The sequence below is a fragment of the Schistocerca gregaria genome, chromosome 1 (genome assembly GCF_023897955.1).
Source record: "Schistocerca gregaria isolate iqSchGreg1 chromosome 1, iqSchGreg1.2, whole genome shotgun sequence".
Classification (NCBI taxonomy): Eukaryota; Metazoa; Arthropoda; class Insecta; order Orthoptera; family Acrididae; genus Schistocerca; species Schistocerca gregaria.
In genome coordinates this window covers 1,150,186,274-1,150,210,805 of record NC_064920.1, presented here as the reverse complement: position 1 = coordinate 1,150,210,805, position 24,532 = coordinate 1,150,186,274, and the positions used below count along the sequence as shown (strand labels likewise).

Below are 24,532 nucleotides of genomic sequence, written 5' to 3'. Positions count from 1 at the left end.
CTAGTTATTTAAAGTTTGCACAATAATGTTTTCAGTTTATTCTCCTGTTTCTTCAAGTGAATCACTTTATCCTACTTGTCTTCCTATATTTACAAAGTGATTGTTAAAAGTACTCGCCACTGGTGGATTATCAGTCACACACAACATTGCCATTTAGTTGACTTTTTATCGTGTTTTCTGCAGTGACTGGCTATCATGTCTCCCATTAAACAGTATCTCATATAATTTAAATCTTACTATTGGCATTGTGTATATCTGTCATGATGCACATACTTCTGGATATTTTAATGTGATTCTTTAAAATGCTACAGTATTTTTATGTAGTGTGCAAATAATGTTGGATCTTGACTTTCTCTGGTGTTTCTGTAAATTTTCCTGTTTCTCCTTTAGTAATCCAAGGATTGTTTTTTTAATGGATATTCTGGATTTTTTTTAGGAAAGTAATTTTCAAATATTGAAACAGATTTAATGTGGAATAAATTGTACATGACATTAGCTTCTCTCTCTCCCTGTTACATAAAAAATCTCATATACGTATCCTAATCAAGAAACCTGTCTCCTTTTTCCTTAACGTTGTATGGGGCCATATCGTTTATTTCCATTAACTGTGCATCGTGATCAGATATTTCATTGACATTATTGTGCACACATTACTTGTTTCGGCTTTAGCACTGTCTATAAATTGTTATCAGTCTGTGTGTACAATCCTGCTACACACAAATTGGAAAATTGACTACAGAAATTAGACTGAGACACTCAAATAATGATTCTAGTTCATTGTTCCTGCCTTTTCTTTTAACAAATCTAGACTGAAATCTCCACAGACTACTAACTGTTTCTTCTTGTCGTTCACATAGCTCAATAACACATCTAGATTTCTCATAGCTGAAAGTTTCCTAGTGGGGATATGTAGACTGTTACAATTATCACAGAAGTACCATAATAACACGGGAGAACTGCCGTAAGTCAGTAACGTCCTGCCACGATATTTCGGCACAAAGTCTTTTGGCCATCTTCAGGTGAGCACCGTTGTAGTAGTACTGGCGAGTACGTGCTGAACTCTGCTATTTAAAGCCCTATGAAAGTGGCATTGCGCATGCGCGACACAGTGTACGCATACACAACGACTACGTGCGCTGCGCCTAGCGCCCTCCGCGGTGAAAGCTTGGCGTTTCGATATCAGATCGATCTTCATCTTTATGCAGATAACTGCGTCGGGTACGGAGTTTCTCTATTAGCGGATTCCAAGCGGCGTTTAACTGAAAACCACTATGTCGATTAATAAGAGTGTCTCTGTCAGACAATCTTATTTCCACTGATTCATTAATAATCGAACTCCAAAAGTTTAATGTATGAGCCACAATTTTTGTATCATTGTAATTCACGGAGTGGCCTGTGGAGATACAATGTTCGGCGATTGCAGACTTGGTGGGTTGAAGAAGGCGAGTATGCCGCTGGTGTTCCACAATGCGTTCCTGCACAGTTCGTATTGTTTGCCCTATGTACGATTTGCCGCAATCACAAGGAATCTTATAAACACCTGATTTACGCAGACCCAGGTCATCCTTAACGGATCCCATCAGTGATGATATTTTGAGAGGAGGGTGAAAGATGACTCTTACTTGATACTTCTTCAATATTCTGCCTATCTGCGAAGAAATATTACCAATAAATGGTAGATAAGCCGTCGACCTGAAGACCTCTTCTTCTTCCTTGTTCCTTCGTTTTTAGGTCTGCATTGCTCTATTCACTTGCTTAGATGAAAAGCCATTCATCAGGAATACTTTTTTCAGGTGTTCCAATTCAGTGTGAAGACTGTCGGCATCAGAGATGGTATGGGCACGATGAATTTAAACATCACATCACAGAAGTATTTTTCAGTAATAACTCACAAGCACATGTTTCTAGGTTCTGACCAACACAAAAACTGCTTCAAAGTTCTTCATTTTGTGTCCAACTTTTACATACGTTGTAACGCCTTTTTCTCACGTTACCTCCAGACAAAAATGATGTTATCCATAATCCCTGACATTTTTATCCATCCTTGTGGTCACGTGGTGTTCATAGACTCACAGATTGCCTCAATTCATAATTTTGCACATAATTGTCCACGTCTTCTAGGCAGATAAGAACATCATCTATCCCGTTTATAACCCTGTAATGTTCTGGCTATACAGTTTTGTTTTATTTTTATCTGGAAACTGTTACACATATTATGGTCCTGTTCTGCTCTAATTTCTTGCAATACTGCCTGTCTCTAACCTGACTCTAACCTAAACATTTTGTGTGGCTTTGACTCCAGTAATCACACGGAATTTGTTTATGAGTTTGTAGCCCCATTTACATTTATTGCAAGATGACCAGCTCTCCCTTCTCCTATTCAGGTCCAGGTTATGAACTGTGTATCCCCATCGCAATTGCAGCAACAGGCACGGAAAGGATATGGACCTTTGTTTCAGTCAAAAGCAGTTCACTCAGAAATTTGTTCGCACAGCTTAGAGCCATGTTAACCCAGGACTGCTCATATCACTGCAAAACATCCACAAAGCTCACACAAGCGAGTACGGTTGCTGCTATTTCCTCCAGGTCACCTTTAATGCTGGCTGTTTCCTGCTCCTCCTACTTTAAGTACCTTATCCTTCTCATCCAAATCTCTGCAAAAGGCCTCTGTGTTCTGTGTTCTTACTGAGCCTGGCGTTTCATGATGGTTGGGACATGGTACTCTACACGTAGTTTTTCCTGTAGCAGTTGGTTTACACCACTTCATTACTGTTCCCTAATAGCAAAATTCTTCCCTTTCTACATCTGCATCTACATGGGTACTTTGTAAATCAGATCTAAGTGCCTGAAAATATTCCTCTGTTATTCCAATCTCGTATAGCGTGCGGAAAAACGAGCGCCAGAATTTTTCCGAGCGAGTTATGATTTCCCTTATCTCCTTATGAGGATCGTTTGTCCCTATGTAGGTCGGAATCATCAAGATATTTTCCCATTCGGAGGAGAAAGTTATCCATTGATATTTCTTGAGAAGGTACTGCCGCAACGGTAAACGTCTTCGTTTTAATTATGTCCACCCCAAATCCTGTATCATTTCAGTGACACTCTCTATCCTATTTCTCGATAATACAAAACGGGCAGCCCTTCTTTGAACTCCCTTGAGGTAGTCCGTCAGTCCTACCTGGTAAGGATCCCACACTGCGTAGCAGTATTCTAAAAGAGGACCGACAAGTGCAGTGAAGGCAGTCTCTTTAGTAGATGTATTACATTTTCTAAGTGTCCTTGCGAAAAAAATGCAGTCTTTGCTTAGCCTTCCCCACAACATTTTCTACATGTTCGTTCCAGTTTAAGTAGTTCATAATAGTAATTCCTACGCATATAATTGAATTTACGGCCTTTACACGTAAATAATTTATCGTGTAATTGAAGTTTAACGGTTTACTTTTGGCACTCATGTGGATGACCTTACACTATTCGTTATTTATTGTCAACTGCCTATTTTTGAACCATGCAGATATCTTTTCTCAATCCTCTTGCAATTAGTTTTGATCTTCTGATGACTTTACATGTCGATAAACGACAGCATCATCTGCAAAACAACCTAAGACGGCTGCCAAGATTATCTCCTAAATTGTTTATGCAGATAAGGAACAGCAACGGGCCTGTAACGCTACCTTGGGGAACGCCAGAAATCACTTCTATTTTACTCAATGACTTTCCGTCAATTGCTACGACTTGTGACCTCACTGGCAGAAAATAACGAATTCAGCCACGTAACTGAGACCATATCACATGAGCACGCAATTTTACTGCAAGCCGCTTGTGTGGTACAATGTCAAAAGACTTCCGGAGATCTAGGAATACGGAATCAATTTCGAATCCCTTGTCAGTAGTACTCACAACTTCGTGTAAGTAAAGAGCTAGTTGTGTATTACAAGAACGATGTTTTCTAAATCTATGTTGACTGTGTGTCAATAGACCACTTTCTTTGAGGTAATTCATGATGTTCAAATCAAATCGCTCTGAGCACTATGGGACTTAACTTCTGAGGTCATCTGTCCCCTAGAACTTAGAACTACTTAAACCTAACTAAACTAAGGACATCACACACACCCATGCCCGAGGCAGGATTCGAACCTGCGACCGTAGCGGAGGTGCGGTTCCAAACTGTAGCGACTAGAACCACTCGGCCACCCCGTCCGGCAATTCATGACGTTCGAACACAATATATGTTCCAAAATCCTGCTGAACATCGACGTTAACGGTAAGAGTCAGTAAGTAAGTAGATTAGTCCTGCTACCTTTCTCGAATTTTGGTGTGAACTGTGCCACTCTCCAGTCTTTGAGAACGGGTCTTTAGTCGAGCGAACGGTTGTATATGACTGTTTAGTATCAGAAAACTGTGAAAGGAACGTAACTGATATAAATCTGTACCGGAAGACATGATTTTGTTAAATGATTTAAGTTGCTTCCATACTCCGAATGTATCTGCTTCTACGTTACTCATGTTGGCAGGTATTCTTTATTTAGATACTGAAATATTTACTTCGTCTTATTTGGTGAAGTAACTTCGGAAGGCTGTGTTTAGTAACTCGTCTTTGTCAACACTTTCTTCTGTAGTATCTCCATCGGTATCTCTCAGAGAATGCATTTTCTGTCAGGTTTCAAGACAAAGTTTCCTTATGGAGGCTATTATAAGCATCTCGCATTGCAGTCAAAGCAAAAATTTCGAGCTTCCGTAAAAGATCGCCAATCTTGGAGATCTTGCGTCCAATAAGTTGGTGTGTCTTTTTCGTTGTTTCTGAAACAAACTTCTGACCTGTTTTGTGTGTTTTGGTATAAATCTCTTAATTGTTGCCGATACTGTTTCTTTGAATTCAAGCCACATCTTGTCTACACATACATCATTAATCGGGAAGGAGTGGAAATTGTCTCTCAGGGAGGCATCAAGTTAATATCTGCTTTTTTGAATAGCTATATTTTTCGTTTATTTGTGGAGGGTTTTCGGATTACAACATTCAATGTCACTAGGACAACCTTGTGTTCACTAATTCCTATATCCTTTTTTATGCTCGTTATTAACTCAGGACTATTTGTTGCTAAGAAATGAAGTGTGTTTTCACAACCTTTTAGTATTTGCTGGGGCTCATGAACTAAGTGCTCGAAATAATTTTCAGAGAATGCATTGGCACGATTTTGGATGGTGTTTTATGCATACCTCCTGTATATGTTTGAAATTAAACTCAAGTTTTCTTTGAACCTTTCAGCAATTGTATCATCTGAAATGGGCGGTCGGTAAAAGGATCCATTTATTATTTTATTACTGTTGCCAAGCATGACGTCCACACATACTAATTCACGGGAACGAACAATTTCGCGATAGCATAAACTACTTCTAACAGCAAAAAATACGACTCCAACAACTTAACATTTTGGAACACCTTAAATTCTCCGCAAAAATTTCGGCTGATCTCCCGTCTTTAGCCAGCTTTCAGTGCCTATAACGACTTGAGCATCAGTGTTTCCTAATAGCGCTTGGAGCTCTGGTACTTCCTCTCCACAGCTACGACAGCTTACAATTGTTATACCGAGGGAGCCTTTATCTACGTTCTTCCTGTGTTCGGTCTGCAGCCACTGAGACTGAAGCTCTTTTCGTGTTTTGACGCGAGTCTTTAACATAAAAATCCACCCAGTCCACGCTACACAGTTCCTGCTACTAGTGCAACCTGTGTGTAGTAGACTGCTGAACTATTCAGTGGAACCCGAAACCAAACTACCCTAAGGCGCAAGTCCAGGAATGTGCAGCCTACACGGTAGCAGAACCGTCTGAGCCTCTTATTCAGACCCTCCACTCGGTTCTGTACCAGAGGTTCGCAATCTGTTCTGTCGAATATGCAAAACTGGCAGTCTTTACCACTTTTGTTAGCCGCTCGAAATCAGAGGGAATCTCTACCGATCGAAAGCGACACACATCATTGGTACCGACGTGAGCCGCCACCTGCAGTTGGCTATACCCTCTGCTCTTCATGGCATCCAGAAGGACCCGTTCCACATCTGAAATGACTCAATCAGGGAAGCACACGGAACGCACATTGGCTTTCGTCCCCTTCTTGGTAGCTGTGTCCCTAAGGAGCCCCATAACGCGCCTAACATTGTAGTTCCCAACTACCACTACTCTGGCCCTCTTCGATCGCCGGTGTCTTGCAGGCTGAGAGGTATCCTCTGAAACACGACCGGTGTCTGCATGTGGCTGAGCCACAATATCGGACACAGACAGCATCTTGAACCTGTTTGTCAGACTAATCATGAAGGCCTTACATACGGCCCCCTAGGATCTCCAGGGGCGGCCTACAACAGTGATGCCCATCCACTGCAGCTTGAAACTGTGTAAACGAAGCCATCACAGCCTGGAGCTGAGAGAGAAGTTTCATCAACACGGCTAGCATCCGCACACAACAATCACAGTCCCTATACATACTAAAGACAGTGGAAAACGACACTACTAAGACAAAAATATGTTCAAATGTGTGTGAAATCTTATGGGACTTAACTGCTAAGGTCATCAGTCCCTAAGCTTACACACTACTTAACATAAATTATCCTAAGGACAAACACACACACCCATGCCCGACTACTAAGACAAACAGACCATCGAAACGTACTGCGGGACTTTATAGCAGACCCTGATAGTATATTTTGCTTATTTTTTTCATAGTTCCACACAACTTCTTCCTGTTTTCTCGATTGATCTGTCTTCAGTTTTCAAGGCCTATCCACTGTGCCAGCTTATAACTAAATCTGAGGGGTGTGTGATGGGGGTGTTCCCTTGTAAGAAACGTCTAGCAGATTTCCTCTGCTGTTTCGAAAGATATCAAATTGTCGTTTTCTCATAGTGTAGCAGCAATCAGCGCAAAAAAGAGTAAAAACAAAAATAAATAAAAAAATAAAATAAAATAAAAAATGCTGCTCATGACGTCTTTCGTGGGGTACCCAGTGTAGACATAAGGCATCAGTTTGTTAACGGGAACAAACAAATTATTTCAGAGTGGAATTTCACGCTCCAAAATTAATCTAATGCGACGTTTGATTTATCTACTTGTATTAAAAAGGACATTACAGCACGAAGAACATCCAGTACACTAGTAGCGACTGAGCAGCGCTGTTGCACGACAGTAGCAGTCAGCGCTGTCCAGGGCGGTGCCGCGCTGCTGGAGTACTGGTTACTGTTCCTATTGTAATGTCCCTTTCAATACATGTAGATAAAGCAAACGTCGGCACAGAGTAATTGATGACCTCTAAATGGAAAGCTCAATGGTAAGAGCACATATTCTATTAACAATAGTTTTGTTTGTAGCGGGAAACAAATCTGTGCTTCCCATCGATACTGGACCTCGTATGAAAGACGTGAGAAACAGAATTTGTTAGGGATCAGCAAATGCACCTGATGGCTCATAGGAGGGATATCCTGTTAGTTATACCTCTTGAATGAAAACGACTTGGGACATGAGTGATGGGAAATGGAAACACAGGCTTGAAGTACACGAAAATTTATTACCCACATCCCCAAAGCAGTTATATAAAATATTTAAAAAAACCGGGCCTTCAATAGCCACTAATAACAAATATAATTCAAAACCTTCTACAGTCTTGGTAAGATTATACAGAATGAAACAAGTTTTGTAAAAACCCTACATTTTAACTAAATAACAAAGTGTCCTAGATAAATATAGATGAGAAGCATCAATTTAACAGAAATTTACGGGGACTGTTAAATAACAAATCTTAGGTAAAAGAATAAAATCCCAAAGGGAATCTTAAACCAATAAACAGATCATAGAACAACGGAATTCCACCAATTATATAGTGACTTATTCCACTGAACCCATTCGGCTAATCCCTTTCAAGTATAACAACAATGTTTAGGCAGAAAAAAATAGTTATCTTAATAGTCAGTTTAAATTTCACGCAACAGTGGGCACAGACCAACGGATGAACCGCCCTAAAACAAAAGTGGCCAAACTACTAGCAACAGGAGACGCACCTTGCCGCAGCCCGGAACAGATTAACAAGATGTATCTCCAATAATTACGACATAAAATACTGAACTTCTGTCAACCGCTGGGGCGAGCAGCGACTCTGACAGGATACAGCCAAGTAGCGCCGAGCGTAATCAAGACGTAGCTGGCCGAGCTAACGGCGTTCGAACGTATTTCAGTCAAGGTGCCGCCCCCTGTATTGGTCAATCCGGAACTGATTCTGCCCCCCACTCGTATTACACTGTTGTTGTTGCTGTGGTCTTCAGTCCACAGACTGGTTTGAGGCAGCTCTCCATGCTACTCTATCCTTTGCAAGCTTCTTCATCTCCCAGTACCTACTGCAACCTTCATCCTTCTGAATCCGCTTCGTGTATTCATCTGTTGGTCTCCCTCTACGATTTTTCACCTCCAGGCTGCCCTCCAATACTAAACTGATGATCGCTTGATGCCTCAGAACATGTCCTACCAACCAAGCCCTACTTCTAGTCAAGTTGTGCGACAAATTTCTCCACTCCCCAATTCTGGCCAATACGTTCTCATTAGTTATGTGATCTATCCATCTAATCTTCAGCATTCTTCTGTAGCACCACATTTCGAAAGCTTTTACTCTCTTCTTGTCTAAACTATTTATTGTCCACGTTTCACTTCCATACATAGCTACACTCCATGCAATTACTTTCAGAAACGACTTCCTGGCACGTAAATCTATACTCGATGTTAACAGATCTCTCTTCTTCAGAAACGCTTTCCTTGCCATTGTCAGTCTACATTTTATATGCTCTCTACTTCGACCAACATTAGTTATTTTGCTCCCCAAATAGCAAAATCTCCTTTACTACTTAAAGCGTTTCATTTCCTAATCTAATTCCCGCAGCATCACCCGATTTAATTTGACTACATCCCATTATCCTCGTTTTGCTGCTGTTGATGTTCATCATATATCCTTTCAAGACACTGTCTATTCCGTTCAGCTGCTCTTCCAGATCCTTTGCTGTCTCTGACAGAACTACAATGTCATCGGCAAACCTAAAAGTTTTTATTTATTCTTCATGGTTTTCCTACTCCGAATTTTTCTTTTGATTCCTTTACTGCTTGCACAATATACAGATTGAATAGCATCGGGGATAGGCTACAACCCTGTCTCACTCCCTTCCCAACCACTGCTTCCGTTTCATGCCGCTCGACTGTTATAAATCCCATCTGGTTTCCGTACAAATTGTAAATACCCTTTCGCTCCCTGTATTTTGCCCCTTCCACCTTCAGAATTTGAAAGAGAGTATACCAGTCAACATTGTCTAAGGCTTTCTCTCTAAGTCTACAAATGCTAGAAACGTAGGTCTGCCTTTCCTTAATCTATGTTATAAGACAAACAAAGGACAGACAACCGAAACAAACGACACAACACAATCCTCTCATTTGAGAGTTTCCCTCCACCCCCTTTAAGACCTAAAGCAAATAGCATGGAAAACTATTCACATCTTAAAATCCATAATTCATTCCGCTTACAGGCAGGCCACAATAACAATCCCGAGCCTGGAGAAGTTAACAGCGTGGCGAACCAAGTGTATAAAAGCCCACAGTACAAGACATCAAAGTCACGGCCCTTTGAAACGGAGACCACAGAATTAATTATAAGGCAGTCAAGTAACTTTAAAAGAACATATCCTGCGCAGTATCCTTGAATGACTCAAGCAGCCTTTACGTTACTCACGCATAGAGCTCCCGTCCCTGAACAGTATTTTATAATCTTAACAGCCCTCCTCAACATATACCAAGAGTGAATTCCTTATACCCGCCATGGCAGGGATAATCACACACAAAGCATTGTTTCCGGCTATGAACATAAATTAGGATCAGATTGATCACCAAACGCGACTTCACAGAAATAGCAGATGCCCACGGTTAGTACCAGCAACCAACCAGAATCCACATATCATTCGTACGCATCCAGCATCAGGTAGTACAATACACACACTTGCTAGTGCATTGGAGGCCATCACCACCAGCCCGCAGCCAACACACTCACCAAACCATAACACAGCGCCGCCAGCAACCAACGCTCCCCAGTAACGTTCACCCCAAGACACAACATATGCCCAAGCACCGGGTAAGGACGACCACCAAGGCCCCGCAGCGGAAAACCAAGAGAACCATAGCCGGAAGTGCCGCGCTTAAATACCGACCAGAAGAGGAAAACCAAAGAGAAAACGTGCATTCCAGCTCGGACGGCATTACTACCCCTACTAGATAAGAGACTGACTGGCGCCACCGACTCCTCGACTTATATTTTCATATTAAGATGGTTCAAATGGCTCTGATCACTATGGGACTTAACATCTCTGGTCACCAGTCCCCTAGAACTTAGACCTTGTTAAACCTAACTAACCTAAGGACATCACACACATCCATACCCTAGGCAGGATTCGAACCTGCGACCGTAGTAGTCGCGCGGTTCCCGACTGAGCGCCTAGAGCCTCTAGACCACCGCGGCCGGCCATTTCCATATTAAGAAAGGTTCTGATTATACGGGTATGTTCTGGACAGAGTTCCACCCAAATGCCTACTGATTTTGCTCTATATCGTTCGGCATAGCCTTCTCGACATCATTTTCACGAAACATTATCTCATTTCTTGATTGTGATCAACCTTTTGTCAGTAGTTTAGCAGTAGATCTTTTCGGTGTCGTATGTTTTGAAGTGAGTAATGTGCAGGTACGGTGTTCGCAGCACCAGCGCTCGGACGACAAGAAAGTGGTGCTGCACAGCCTCAACCTCAAGTCGTCGGGCGACTACCGGTGTGAGGTGTCAGCCGAGGCGCCGTCGTTCGCCTCTGCGCAGGCGGAGGGCCACATGGACGTCGTCGGTAAGTGCTCCCTCTTCTGCTCTACACAGTCATCGAGCTGAAAGAACTGGTTGCGAAGTTTAGGTAGCTCACACACCGGTGAGCGAGAACATTACTGTCACCTGCTTAATACACTACTTGGCATTAAAAATGCTACACAAAGAAGAAATGCAGATGATAAACGGGTATTCATTGGACAAATATATTATACTAGAACTGGCATGTGATTACATTATCACGCAATTTGGATGCACAGATCCTGGGAAATCAGTACCAAGTACAACCACCTCCGGTCGCCATAACGGCCTTGATACACCTGAGCATCGAGTCAAACAGAGCTTGGATGGGGTGAACAGGTACAGTTGCCCATGCAGCTTCAACACGATACCACAGTTCATCAAGAGTACTGACCGTCGTATTGTGACGGGCCAGTTACTCGGCCACCATTGACCAGACGTTTTCAATTGGTAAGAGATCTGGAGAATGTGCTGGCCAGGGCAGCAGTCGAATATTTTCATATATCCAGAAACTCCCGTGCAACATGCGGTCGTGCATTATCCCGCTAAACTGTAAGGCTTCGCAAGGATCGAATGAAGGGTAGAGCCACGGGTCGTAACACATCTGAAATGTAACGTCGAGTGTTCAAAGTGCCGACATTGCGAACAAGAGGCGACCGAGACTTGTAACCAATGGCGCCCCATACTATCATGCCGGGTGATACGGCAGTATGGCGATGACAAATACACGCTTCCAATGTGCGTTCACCGCGATGTCGCCAAACACGGATGCGACCCATCGTGATGCTGTAAACAGAACCTGGATTCAACTGAAAAAAATTACGTTTGGCAAATTCCTGCACCCAGCTTCGTCGTTGAGTACACCATCGCAGGCGCTCCTGTCTGTGATGCAGCGTCAAGGGTAACCGCAGCCATGGTCTCCTAGCTGATAGTCCATGCTGCTGCAAACGTCGTCGAACTGTTCGTGCAGATGGCTGTTTTCTTGCAAATGTCCACATCTGTTGACTGAGGGATCGAGACGTGGCTGTACAATCCGTTACAGCCATGCGGGTAAAATGCCTGTCATCTCGACTGCTAGTGGTGCGAGGCCGTTGTGATCCAGCAGGGCGTTCCGTATTACCCTCTTGAGCCCACCGATTCCATATTCTGGTAACAGTCATTGCATCTCGACCAACGCGAGCAGCAATGTCGCGATACGATAAATCGCAATCGCGATGGGCTACAATCCGACCTTTATCAAAGACCTTACACGAGCCAGGGATCACAACAACACCAGGCAACGCCGATCAACTGCTGTTATGTGTTTGAGCAATCGGTTGGAAACTTTCCTCATGTCAGCACGTTGTAGATGTCGCCACCGGTGCCAACCTTGTGTGAATGCTCTGAAAAGCTAATCATTTGCATATCACAGCATCTTCTTCCTGTCTGTTAAATTTCTCGTCTGTAGCACGTCATCTTCGTGGTGTAGCAATTTTAATTGTCAGTAGTGCAGCTTGTGTGTCCGTCTTTGGAACGAAATACATAACTGATTCTGCGTATCAGGATTCCGGCAGTTTGTTGGTAGATTTGTGGAGGTATGTGGCATTAGATGTCTACGCAAAGCTCGTGTAATTCGCGTAAAGAACGGAGCGCTGATTTGCGTACGCGGCGGCCGATGGCGACCAAGATGGGTTCTACAGGATTTACTTCAGTCGAATATGATCGTCGAGACATCGATGTGATTTCTCTATAATGCTCCTCAAACCACTACCGTACCGTTCTGGCTCCTAGACACGGACAATTATACTGCTGTTAGGTGACATCACCGTCGGAGAAGACATCAAGCATGAATGGATGCACGTAGTTTCCACCTAACAGCACGTCTTCTGTTACTAAAACAGGTCCCACGCAAGCGCAGAAGAATGTCTCCCACAGCATAATACTGTTCCCAACAGCCTGCATCCATGTCGCTGTATACGTTTCGAGCCGCCGTTCACCTCGATAACGACGTTTGTGGAGACGATGGAAGACTTAGTGTTGCAAAAGTACGATTCTCTCGAAGAGCCGACACCTTTCCTCGAATCCCGATGCTCCTGTTCCCACTGTAATCATAATTGACGATGTCTTTGGGACAAAATGTGAACACGTAGCGGTGGTCTGCTTCGGATCTCCTTGTTCAAAAATGTACCATGAACTGTGTGCTCCAAAACACTTGTGCGTGCACCAGCATTGTGTACTTTCGGCAGTGATGCCACAAATCACCATCTACTGTACTTTACAAAACAGACAAGCCTCCAAACCTCACGTTATGTGAGGCGGTAGTTCTTTCCGTAGATGTCCACGACAGTAGCATGTGAACTTTCAACCAGCTTTGCCGTTTTCGAGATAGTCGTTCACAGGCTCTGTGTAATAATAAGTCATTTATCTCAATGCATTTCCCAATTTGCAGTCCTATCTTCGTTAGGGTGATCCCCGCGTGTGATGTGCTTACAAAAGTCTGTAACCACGTCACGTGTCCGGAATATTACTAGGCGGCATCGAATGTCACGGTGGGCGATCTGATGACATCTTAGGTGCGATGCTTTGCGGCGACTCTAGTCTGTTGGAGACATCGGGGATCTCCTCCATCAAGACTACCTGGCCCGTTGTTTGCTTCTATGGGCGCTGTCTGTCTAGATTGACTTTTCCAGAGGCGTCCGTTTGGGACGCCCTGTTCACGGGCATCTTTTTGCGATCGCGTGCTGTGTTGCCCGTTCGGTAGTGATATGGTCTCCGGTTTGTGCGCCACAACGCCCGTTGGTGCGTCCACCTGCGCGCCCTTCGACTCCTCGCACGGCTGGGGGCGGAAGGCCTGTCTCACCATGAGGGTAACTACGTCCAACTCTGCCTCCATCAGGACAGCGTCGATGCCTGCGCTTCGGATACTGTTGGTGCGCCGCCTTCTGTCACTGCAGCGGCTTGGTCCACTCGGCGATTCTGAGTCGTCTACCGTCGTCCGTTCGTGCGCAACCGTTCGCCACCCCACCAATCTCACTGGCGGCGGTGGAGGCAGGACGCGTGGGAGTGCGGCACGCAGTTGTCTCTCCCTTTGTCTTCTCTGGAGATGAAGTCACGGTTTTCTCTCGTCATTTTCTCCTATGTTTTATCTTCCTGCCACTATCTGCGGTGGCCTGGTTCGTCGTTGTCTTTCTCAACGACGCCGCGGGCGATGAAGGCTTTGAAACCACGCCAGATGGCCACGTGTGGCCCACCACAGCGGGAGCACGCTGGAGGGACTTCTAGCGTCATTGGGCTGGTGTGGCTGTCGTGATTGCCAGCGCACTTTACACAAGTCGCGCGGTCGCGGCAGTGTTTTGCCACATGTTGACACAGTGGCTTCGGGTCGATCTCTGCTGGGAGAGGCGTCAGTGTTACTGTGAAGTCCATGAGCTTCCTCAGCTCATAGACGTCCTCAGCACGCCGCTTCTGCCGTTCCTCAGACTTTTCCACAGCTAGAATTATGAGCGATGATCTCTTCTTATTTGTCCAGTTACGTAGCCAAAATTCCACTTTCTCGAACTCCCGCAGGTACAGTCCTCATTTGATAGTGTCTTGCATAGCCAGGGTAGTCATTCCACGAGTGCTCCCTCCACAGTTTTGCGTCGTTCGTCGGTGCTGCGACGATGTGTGGCGCGAGGTAGGGCTCGAGTTTCTTCGCTTCGCACTCACACTTGGCTTGTACCGCAAGTAGCGAGTCATCATCCGAACTCTCCACTTCTATAGCTACGTCTCGCTCGAGTTGGTCCACGAAGTAAGTCCAGTCCTCACGCTGGAATTTGGTGTGGACCGGGAGAGTCGGTGCTTTAAGGTTGCAGCAGCTCTGGGCGTGGCTGTGGTGAGAACATCCGTTCCTCCTTGCAGCGTGTCTTCTTCATTGGTGCTGCGCGAGGTGTCTATCACCAGGCACTGGTTGTCGTGGCTGCCCAGCTCTTCAGCCGAGGTATTACATCCTCTCGCTTTTCTTCATCCTCCGAGTTTTTTACGCTAGAAATAAGGGGCACCCACCAGACCCGCCCCTGGGTGGTCCATCATCGGTCTAGTGCGTTAGGATATCTGTCTTGGGTACAAGGCTTTCCCCGTGTGGTCCGCTGCCGCTCACTGCGATCTACTGGACCGTTTTCGGTCCGTTGGGCTTCTGGAAGTTCCCTCCGCGGTTGCACCCGTCGTTTTCCGTCCGCTGCGATTCAGGGTTTTCCCTGAGGCCGAGGCGGCTGCCTAACTAAGCGGACGTGTATTAAAGTGCGCTCTTACACTAAAACGTAATCCACCAAGGACAGGTTTTTGGGCAAAATTTTGTGTGTTCTCTTTTCACCACATACGAATTAGGAGCAGGTCAGTGGACTGGCCTAGCCGATCTTGTTTGGATGCTAGGGTTAAGAGACGGCGGTGAGCCAGGGCCTCACACGAGCGTGGCCAGCCCCCGTTCCCCTCGCAAAGGCAGTAACTGCAGGGAAGGAACAGATATTGTGAGCAGGATCATCTCAGGTATGGACAACAACCAGACACACAGGACGGAAAATGCAGAAAATACATATGCAACTGGACACCACGACGCACCACAACAGGATAATTCACGGCAGAATGCTACTGAGAACCCTATCACGCACTGGGAAACTCAGAAAAATATCGCTACACCAAATGTTCAGCACCCAAAAGCTATCGACATGGACTCATCACCCGAAAAAAGCGAGCCGGCTTCGTATTCAGAAGTGGAAGACGCCGATATTCCAGAATAAAACTCGAACGGAAATGACGAACAAGACTTCACAGCAGTAAAGCATAAAAGACACCACCGAAACACACACCACTCAAACCATGGAAACGGCACGCTGAAATAATTACAAGCAACAGATTTGAACCGATCTGGCCCGCAGACACTAATCAACCAATAGCAGAAAGCAATGCTACAACCAATCGCGGAAAAGGAGCTCCGGCGGAAAAAATGAATTACCAAATTCCTCCCATAACAATCTACTACACAGAAAAATATATCCAGCTCAACAATGCTTTAAAAAACCAACTTGAAGGAACTCTCAAAGCTCTATATCAAGGAGATCGACAAAAAGATTATGCAATAGCACTCCAATTTTTCCGACATTGTCATATCATTCACACTTCTGGCACTTGAAAATAAAAAATTGATGGTCTTCGTTAAAAAATTACCCTCAGAAATCACTAACAGTTGCACTACAGGAAAAAGGAGTCACACAGGCAAAAGTTTACCAATATAGAAAACGAAACGAAGAAACTAAGAACCTCATCCCACTTCCTAACTACTCCGTTATACTACCCAAAGGGAGAGACAGTCAAAAACTCTATGAGCTCAAGTTCTTACTTCACACAAAAATCAGAGTAGAGGTTACGAACCCAAAGACGGCGCGTTACAATGTAAAGAAATTCAGCGTGTCGTTCATACAGCTAGATACTGTAAACTCCCAGCACGATGTGTCCGTTGGGCGGGCTCACGTGATTCTAAAAACTGTACTGCACCACGAACATCTCCACGCAAATGTGTGAACTGTGAAGAAGCACATCCAGCATCCTCCCTTGGATGCAAAACATACCAAGAAATTCTCAAAAAGTATGAAATTTGTAAAAACATGGCTGAGAACAGACCACGACAAACATTACACATGAAACAAGCTGCTCCTCAACCACCACCCAGTTCGCAATCTGCCACTACATCCCGACCAGCAACAATCCAGCAACTATACTCGTCACAACAAACCACCTCCCACTCATCCATAGGACAACAGAGTATTACGTCAGAGAAGAAAACAACAATCAACGTAAGACTAGGACGAAACGGTCCATCCTCTCCTGATCCACAACACGACAAGTATTATTCATTCTATTCAGATGCAGCAGCAAGCAAAGTATGAAACTGGACGAAGCTGGCTCACCGACCTCAGCCAGCATCATAAGCTCAAACAGATATTGCGACACTTCTGACCAATCTCCAACAGAAAATCACCTCTTTCCTCAGCCTCGTTGAGGGAATTATAAAGACTTCCGTGGTGTCGTAAAATGGCAAGCGAAATATCAACAGGACACCTTAAATTCTGTAACTGGATTGCAAATGGCTTAAAACCTAAACAGACGGAACTGAACGAATTTAACGCCCAACGTAGACTCGACGTTATAGCAGTTACAGAAACGCATTTTACAACGACGACGACCTTTAGAGTGCGCAGTATGTATACCTATAGAGCAGATAGACCAGAGCGAAGCGGCGGTGTAATTGCTATATTCATTAAACGAAATCTCACCCACCATCACGAAACACTACCACCAGTCCAATCGTTAGAAGCCACCGCAGTTACAGTAATCAACGCTATAGGAAACATTGCATTAGTTGCAGCATACATTAGCCCAAATAAACAGATAATAAAACACTATCTCGCTGCAATATTCCATCGTTTTCCAAAATTTTAATGCTCGGAGACCTGAACGCAAAACATGATTCCTGGAACTCAATAAATACGAACCGAGAAGAACGACTATTACACGACATTCAAGACGAATTGAAATGCACAATTCATGGTCCACATCAACCTAAAAGAATTTCAAACGTTCCAAACCAAACAGCAGACGTCTTCGACATAGCCATGGTCAGGAACATCAATCCTGGCCTTTCAGCTCCACACCGTTAACGACCTCTTTTCCCACCATAAAACTGTCCTAGGAATGATCCATCGGGCAACTTTACACATACCACCACCACAGCAAATACAGATAAATTGGGAACAATGCTAAAGATATCTAACCAACAACATCCAACAGACAATGAACGTAGAATATAAAAACAGAATAAACGTAGAAATAGAAGTTTAAACCAACAAAATTATACTGCTGCAAAAAAGGCATCAACAGCAACCATAATTCCAGAAGCACACCACTAAACATTTCCACCGCTATTAGAAAAACTAAAAACACAAATAAATAGATACAGAAGAAGATGGCAACAATTCCACAGTCCACGAGACCGACACGAGATAAAAAAAAATCCCACGAATTGCATAAGAGAGACACACACTATGTGATCAAAAGTACCCGAACACTCCAAAAAATACGTTTTTCATGTTAGGTGCATAGTGCTGTCACCTGCTGCCAGGTACTCCATACCAGCGGCCTCAGCAGTCGTACGACATCGTGAGAGAGCCGAATAGGGCGCTCCGCGAAAATCACGGACTTCGAGCTTGGTCAGGTGATTGCGTGTCACTTGCGTCACATGTCTGTACGCAAGATTTTCACACACCTAAACATCCCTTGGTCCACTGTTTCCGATGTGATAGTGAAGTCGAAATGTGAAGGGACACGTACAGCACAAATGGGTACAGATAGACCTCGTCTGTTGACTGACAGAGACCGCCGACTGTTGAAGAGCCTCGCTTGGTGTAGGGAGCGTAAAAAATGGATGACTGCACAGTGGAAAAACGTTGTGTGGAGTGACGAATCATGGAACACAATGTGGCGATCCGATAGCAGGGTGGGGGTATGGCGAATGCCCGGTGAACGTCATCTGCCAGCGAGTGTAGTGCCAACAGTAAAATTCGGAGGCGGCGGTGTTATGGTGTGATCGTATTTTTTATGGAGGGTCTTGCACCCCTTGTTTTGCGTAGCGCTATCACAGCACAAGCCTACATTGATGTTTTAAGCACCTTTCTGTTTCGCACTGTTGAAGAGCAATTCGGCGATGGCGGTTGAATCTTTCCACACGATCTAGCACCTGTTCACAATGAACGGCATGTGGCGAAGTCGTTACACGTCAATAACATCCTTGTAATGGACTGGCCTGCACAGAGTCTTGACCTGAATCCTACAGAACACGTTTGTGATGTATTGAAACCAGGCCTTACCAACCGACATCGGTACCTCTCCGCAGTGCAGCTTTCCGTCAAGAAAGGGCTGCCATTACACAAGAAAGCTTCCAGCACCTGATTGAACGGATGTCTGCGAGAGTGGAAGAGGTCAACATGGCTACGGGTGGGCCAACACCATATCGAATTCCAGCATTACCGATGGAGAGAGCCAGGTGTCTGGATACTTTTGATCACATAGTATAGAATGGCGACAGGAAACAAGGGCGGATAAAATGGCAGCCTTCGTGTTACACACCCAAGACGAGTGGAAATTAATTCGAAATATCAAATAACCGCCGGCCGCGGTGGTCTCGCGGTTAAGGCGCTCAGTCCGGAACCGCGTGACTGCTACGGTCGCAGATTCGAATCCTGCCTCGGGCATGGATGTGTGTGATGTCCTTAGGTTAGTTAGGTTTTAGTAGTTCTAGGGGACTAATGACCACATATGTTAAGTCCCATAGTGCTCAGAGCCATTTGAACCATTTGAACCATATCAAATAACCACCACCACCCCACACAGGAATCGACGGACCAGACGGCTTAATATTCGATGCACTAGAAAAAGCAGAACATTTTGCAGAAGAATACAATCAACAAATGCCATTACCGGATAATGATCTACCTAATAGAAACCAAATATAAAACGAAGACGACAGAATCCTATACCTCCTTCAACATTTCCGTGATACACCTGCGACATGAAGACCACTACTTACAACACTAGCCGAAATAAAGAAAATTATGACGTAAACGAGAAACACAGCTCTATGCACAGACCAAATCTCCAACATTCATCTCAAAAATTTACCAATAAAATCAACAGTCTTACAGGCACATGTAATCAACAGATGCTTGCTATTCGAACACTTCCAGACACGTGGAAAGTAGCTAAAATAATTCCTATACCAAACCCAGGGAAAAAACCATTAGAACCGACAAACCACATACCAATAAGCCTCAAAACGACTTTAGAAAAAATCCAGGAAAGAGCTATCCTAAAAAAGAGATTACAACACTGCGTAACAGAACAAAATATTATTCGCCCAGAAGAATTCGGCTTCACATCTAAATTATCGGCTGAATTACAACTAATTAGCATCACACAGCTCATCCAGAACAACTTCAACTTCAGTAAGTCAACAGCAGCGGTATTCTTCGACATAGCTAACGCTTATGACAGAGTGTGGAAGCAAAACTTAATAGTTAACTTTATCAAACAACTCTCATATTACTTCATTAAAATAATAGACAGTTTTTTTTACAAAAAAGCTAGTTTTTCGTTACCATACTTGGCAAAAGATCACCTACCAAGACACAAGAATGACGCATAACACAAGGTTCTGTCGTTTCACCTATAGTATTCAACCTATACATCAACTCTCCCAAACGTAACATTGAGCCTTTATCCTTATTAACATCTGGCTGCAGCATGTACACAACAATAGCAAGAGCCTGATATTATGGAACCATTGGGTACAACCTCATAAAATCATTTAAATGCAACAAAAATCGCAGCAACATTGTTCACTAAAAAACGGAAATCGAGACTACGAACTCGACTCCAATTAGCTGCACATAATACCTCATGGACCGGAAAAACGAAATATTTAGGACTTTGTCTCGCAAAACATTAACATTGAAAGACAGCACATTAGAACGAAAGAGAACAGCTCAGAAATGTTGAACATGCTCATACCATTCTAAGAAAGCAGAGGATTAAACACAAAAACCAAGCTACAACTACGTAGATCAACAATCCAAACGACAATTTTCTACAGAGCAGCCGCTGGGAGCACAACCTGCGTAACGAACAGCAATGAACTCCAACTACTACAGAACAGCTGCCTGAGATGGTCCCTCGCGGTACCTCGCTGGACAAGGATCACCGAAATCCATCAATAATTAAATGAAAAATACATTGAAGAAAAAGTCAAAGACCATGCAGAAAAAATATTCCAAAAAATTGACTCCATCAGAGACAGAACCTCCAACTCGCAGATGCTGCCACATTAGACCCACAACTGTGGCACAGATATAGAGTCCCAAAATCTATAATATCCAGATAACACTGCAAAATACTGCCTAAGAAGACGTTCCATCTTACGACGATATCTTTCAAGTTGGACAAGAGCTTCAAGAAGAGCAAATAGACAGACAAACAGAATAACAAAACCGAAAATCTAACAATAAGAAAGGACGCCAAGACAGAAAAACCAAGGACCCATAGAGAGAGCCCACGTGATTCTGAACGTGCTAATAAAAACCGTTAAAATCTTACACTTCCTCACTACAAAAAAACAAGTATAAAGCACCAAAGCTGGGCACACTTGCGCACAACACATGACGAAAAAAAAGACTGCAACGCTCCGGCAGATGGGAGTGTGTGGGAGTGGACTGCAGGTTAACGCCTGGTACATCAGACAGAAATCCAAAATCACCAGACGGATGATGCAACACCAAGAAGCGGGCCTCGTGGGCGCGGACCACAGAGGGAACACCCAGAACCGCAGCGGACGAGAAACGGAACGGCAACGTTCCAGAAGATCGCAGCGAGCGGAAGCGGACCGCAAACGGAACGCCTACAACCGCCGACGGAGGAGGAAGGTCACAAACATTGATAGTGGACCAGACCTACTCGAGGGTCAGTTTCAGGTCCCACCTGATGAAGGTTACGAACTACGTTACCGAAATATCGTGCAAGTACGACGCTGATATCCGGCAGAAAATCCGACAACCCAAGATGCCAGTGGTCATAATGTTTTGGCTTATCTGCATAGGTTACGCTTGAGTGGAGCTCTCTTAGGAAAACAACGTAAACTGATGGATTTGTTAAGCACGATTTTCGTCTCGCTAGAAGCATAAAAATTCAGTTGTCTTTACTGGTTTCCGTTGTCGCAGGAACAATAGAACGTTAAAATACCTTCATCCATCTGTGCTTTACTGAACGATGGGACAACAACCGATATGTATGTTAAAAATTTGAAGAATACCGTCAACCGTAATTTCATTTATTTGCTACCTGTGACCGCTGTTCAGTATGACACCTCCAGGCCCTCAGCCGCTATCTGGTATAGAGGATATCAAGACTGGGTATTGTAAAGCGGAAACCAATAGAAAATAATCTGGAGATTGAATTGCAGCTGCATGTGTTCTTGACGTTTTTAACGGTACTGGGTTATTCATAAGCATCTCCAAAGTTCAGCAGACGACTGCGCAAAACCCACAAGGCTTATTAACGGATAGGACATCTCCCGAAGTTTTTTAATTGCAGTACAGGTGCAAAATATAGCCGCAATTGCCCTGCGGCAAACGTCTATATGATATTCAAATTCTCTCCAAAAACGTCCTAACACTCATAGTCGATGGCAGCGACAGCACTAATTATCTTTCCTTGCATCTCTTCCAGTGTTAGTGGAGGCAAGGTCACATGATCTATGTCCTAAGCCTATACGAAGAAATTACATGCAGGCGACAGTGAGTGCCACTGAAGAAGAGGAGATTCATGATGCGAAGCACGTACAATCCAACGACACTGAGATAATCACGAACTTTTCTTGGTTGGTTTGGGGGGAGAAGACCAAACAGCGAGGTCATCGGTCTCATCGGATTGGGGAAAGGATGGGGAAGGAAATCGGTAGTGCCGTTTCAAAGGAACCATCCCGGCATTTCTCTGTAGCGATTTAAAGAAAGCACGGAAGACCTCAGTTAGGATCGACGGACGTGGGATTTGAACCGTCGTCCTCCTGAATGCGAATCCAGTGTGCTAACCAGTGCGCCACCTCGCTCGGTTCTCGAGTGTCTGAAAGAAAGTATGGTGGACCAGCGTCTTGTTTGCAAAATAAAGCCTTCACTGTTTTACAGTAATTGTGGTATAACTCATTGATCCAGCATATTCAGGTATACAATACCAGTTACAGTTTCCTTTGCAAAGAGAGTTTTTACAAAGAGCATAGCACAGAAGTTGTTCACTTTGGATGAATCATAAATGAGTTCAACTCTCGTGAGGATCTCTCGAGTGTGTTACGAAGGTTCACCTTTCCATATACATGAAACGTGACTTCATCACTGAAAACCATCTTCTGTGGAAGAACCGTCTTTCTCCAGTAGCTGCAGCAAGTCATTAGAAGAGTCAGAATGAAACGCATTGTCCCGAGGATTCAGTGAATCCAACAACTGCAGACGGCATGGTTTTACACGCAGCCGTTTGCGTAGACTGCTCTAGGCTGTTGACTGAGGTATCTGATCCCTCTTTAGTGGGGCTCCTGACGAATCACGTACACGGTCCATCTTTTGTCTGCTGAAGATTTCGTTCGGTCTGTCTCTTCGCTCCACAAAAGCAGCAAGATTTACGGAAAGTATTTCGTGTATTGGAGCTTAATCTTGACACTGATATGAAATAACTGCTGAACCACAACAACTGACTCACAGTTACCCAACTCATTGACACAGAACGCAGTCTTCCCTCTATTATACGCCATGTTATGACACACATGACCCCTTCAAATACTCTTTGCATCTACATCATGACACGTGTTACGAGTTGATAACAGGAGAGATGTTATATCCATTGATATACCATTTTTCTACGTCTTATAGTATCCGAGAAGTCGTCATCTGTATCCCTGAAGAAGCTTACGAATAACTACTACCATCGCAGAATTATAACTAATTATTACATCTTCACATCAATGAAATGTCAAAAACATACATTCTACAGTATTGCCATGATATTAAGCAATGTGGCGTGAAGAATTCTACGCCAACCGAAATCGGTAATACCATGTGAGATATTGTCCGTTCAATAAACGCTGAACAAATATTGTGGGAACCATAATAAATGGTATTTTGGCAGAATAAAAAAGTATTTACAATGATATATTTTGAGGTCAATGTGTTTTGCAGTGACATTCTGCTTCGTATCAGTATGACAAATTATCTTTATTTTCACGTCTGCACAACATATGTTTATGTGACGGATATAATAGTAATCAAAAGTCTTTTAAATGGTTTCTCTCCAGTATATGCCTGTCGAATATTCCTCACGAATCTGAAGGACTGCTTAACAGAATACTGCCTCGCTGTCAGCCGTATGAAGTGAGTAAAATTCCATGAGTTGTTTCTCTTTTGAGAAAATACCGTCAACCGTAATTTCATTTATTTGCTACCTGTGACCGCTGTTCAGTATGACACCTCCAGGCCCTCAGCCGCTATCTGGTATAGAGGATATCAAGACCTAATTCTGCCTGTCATGGAGACACAATGCCAAGTGCAAGTTTGTTGGCACTATTTAGCTTGCGTGACCAACCCGATATTAACTGTGAAATTCAGCCGTTATGGTAACTATTTTTGCTGTAGAGCTTTTTGTACAATTTGCTCACAATGTCATGTACGAGAGCTCCCTAATTCTGGATCGCTTGAAGCTAGAAGAAGACAATCGTCTTAGAGTCACGTGTGTTTTACTTCTGACCTGTGTCAACATTGAAAATCTGGCAGTACGAGTACAGCAGCTTTCTGTCTGCAGCTGTAATGAACTGTCGTTCCGTGCTGAACCGAAGCAGAATGAACAACTGCGCATGTGTAGTACCAGCAATGCATGAGGAAAGGTGCAGCTTGTTCTTTCGGAACCGCCACTCTACCCGCGGCGTCAATGTGTAGTCCTTGGGTGGGCGGAAGTGGTTTCTTTCACTCCCCGACGCCCATTACAAACAGCATGTCACAACTCAAGTATAGATGTATGAGTAATTGCGATGATGTTTTGGCGT

At 44.0% G+C, this 24,532-nt stretch overlaps 1 protein-coding gene across 1 annotated transcript in view; it reads left to right on the top strand.

The window, feature by feature from the left end:
• LOC126316475 (uncharacterized) overlaps window positions 1-24,532 on the top strand; it is a 223,209-nt gene that overhangs the window by 147,195 nt on the left and 51,482 nt on the right. The window contains exon 3 of the mRNA XM_049992757.1: window positions 10,759-10,894. Within this exon, the coding sequence (XP_049848714.1) occupies window positions 10,759-10,894 (136 nt within the window). The remainder of the gene's footprint in view (window positions 1-10,758; window positions 10,895-24,532) is intronic.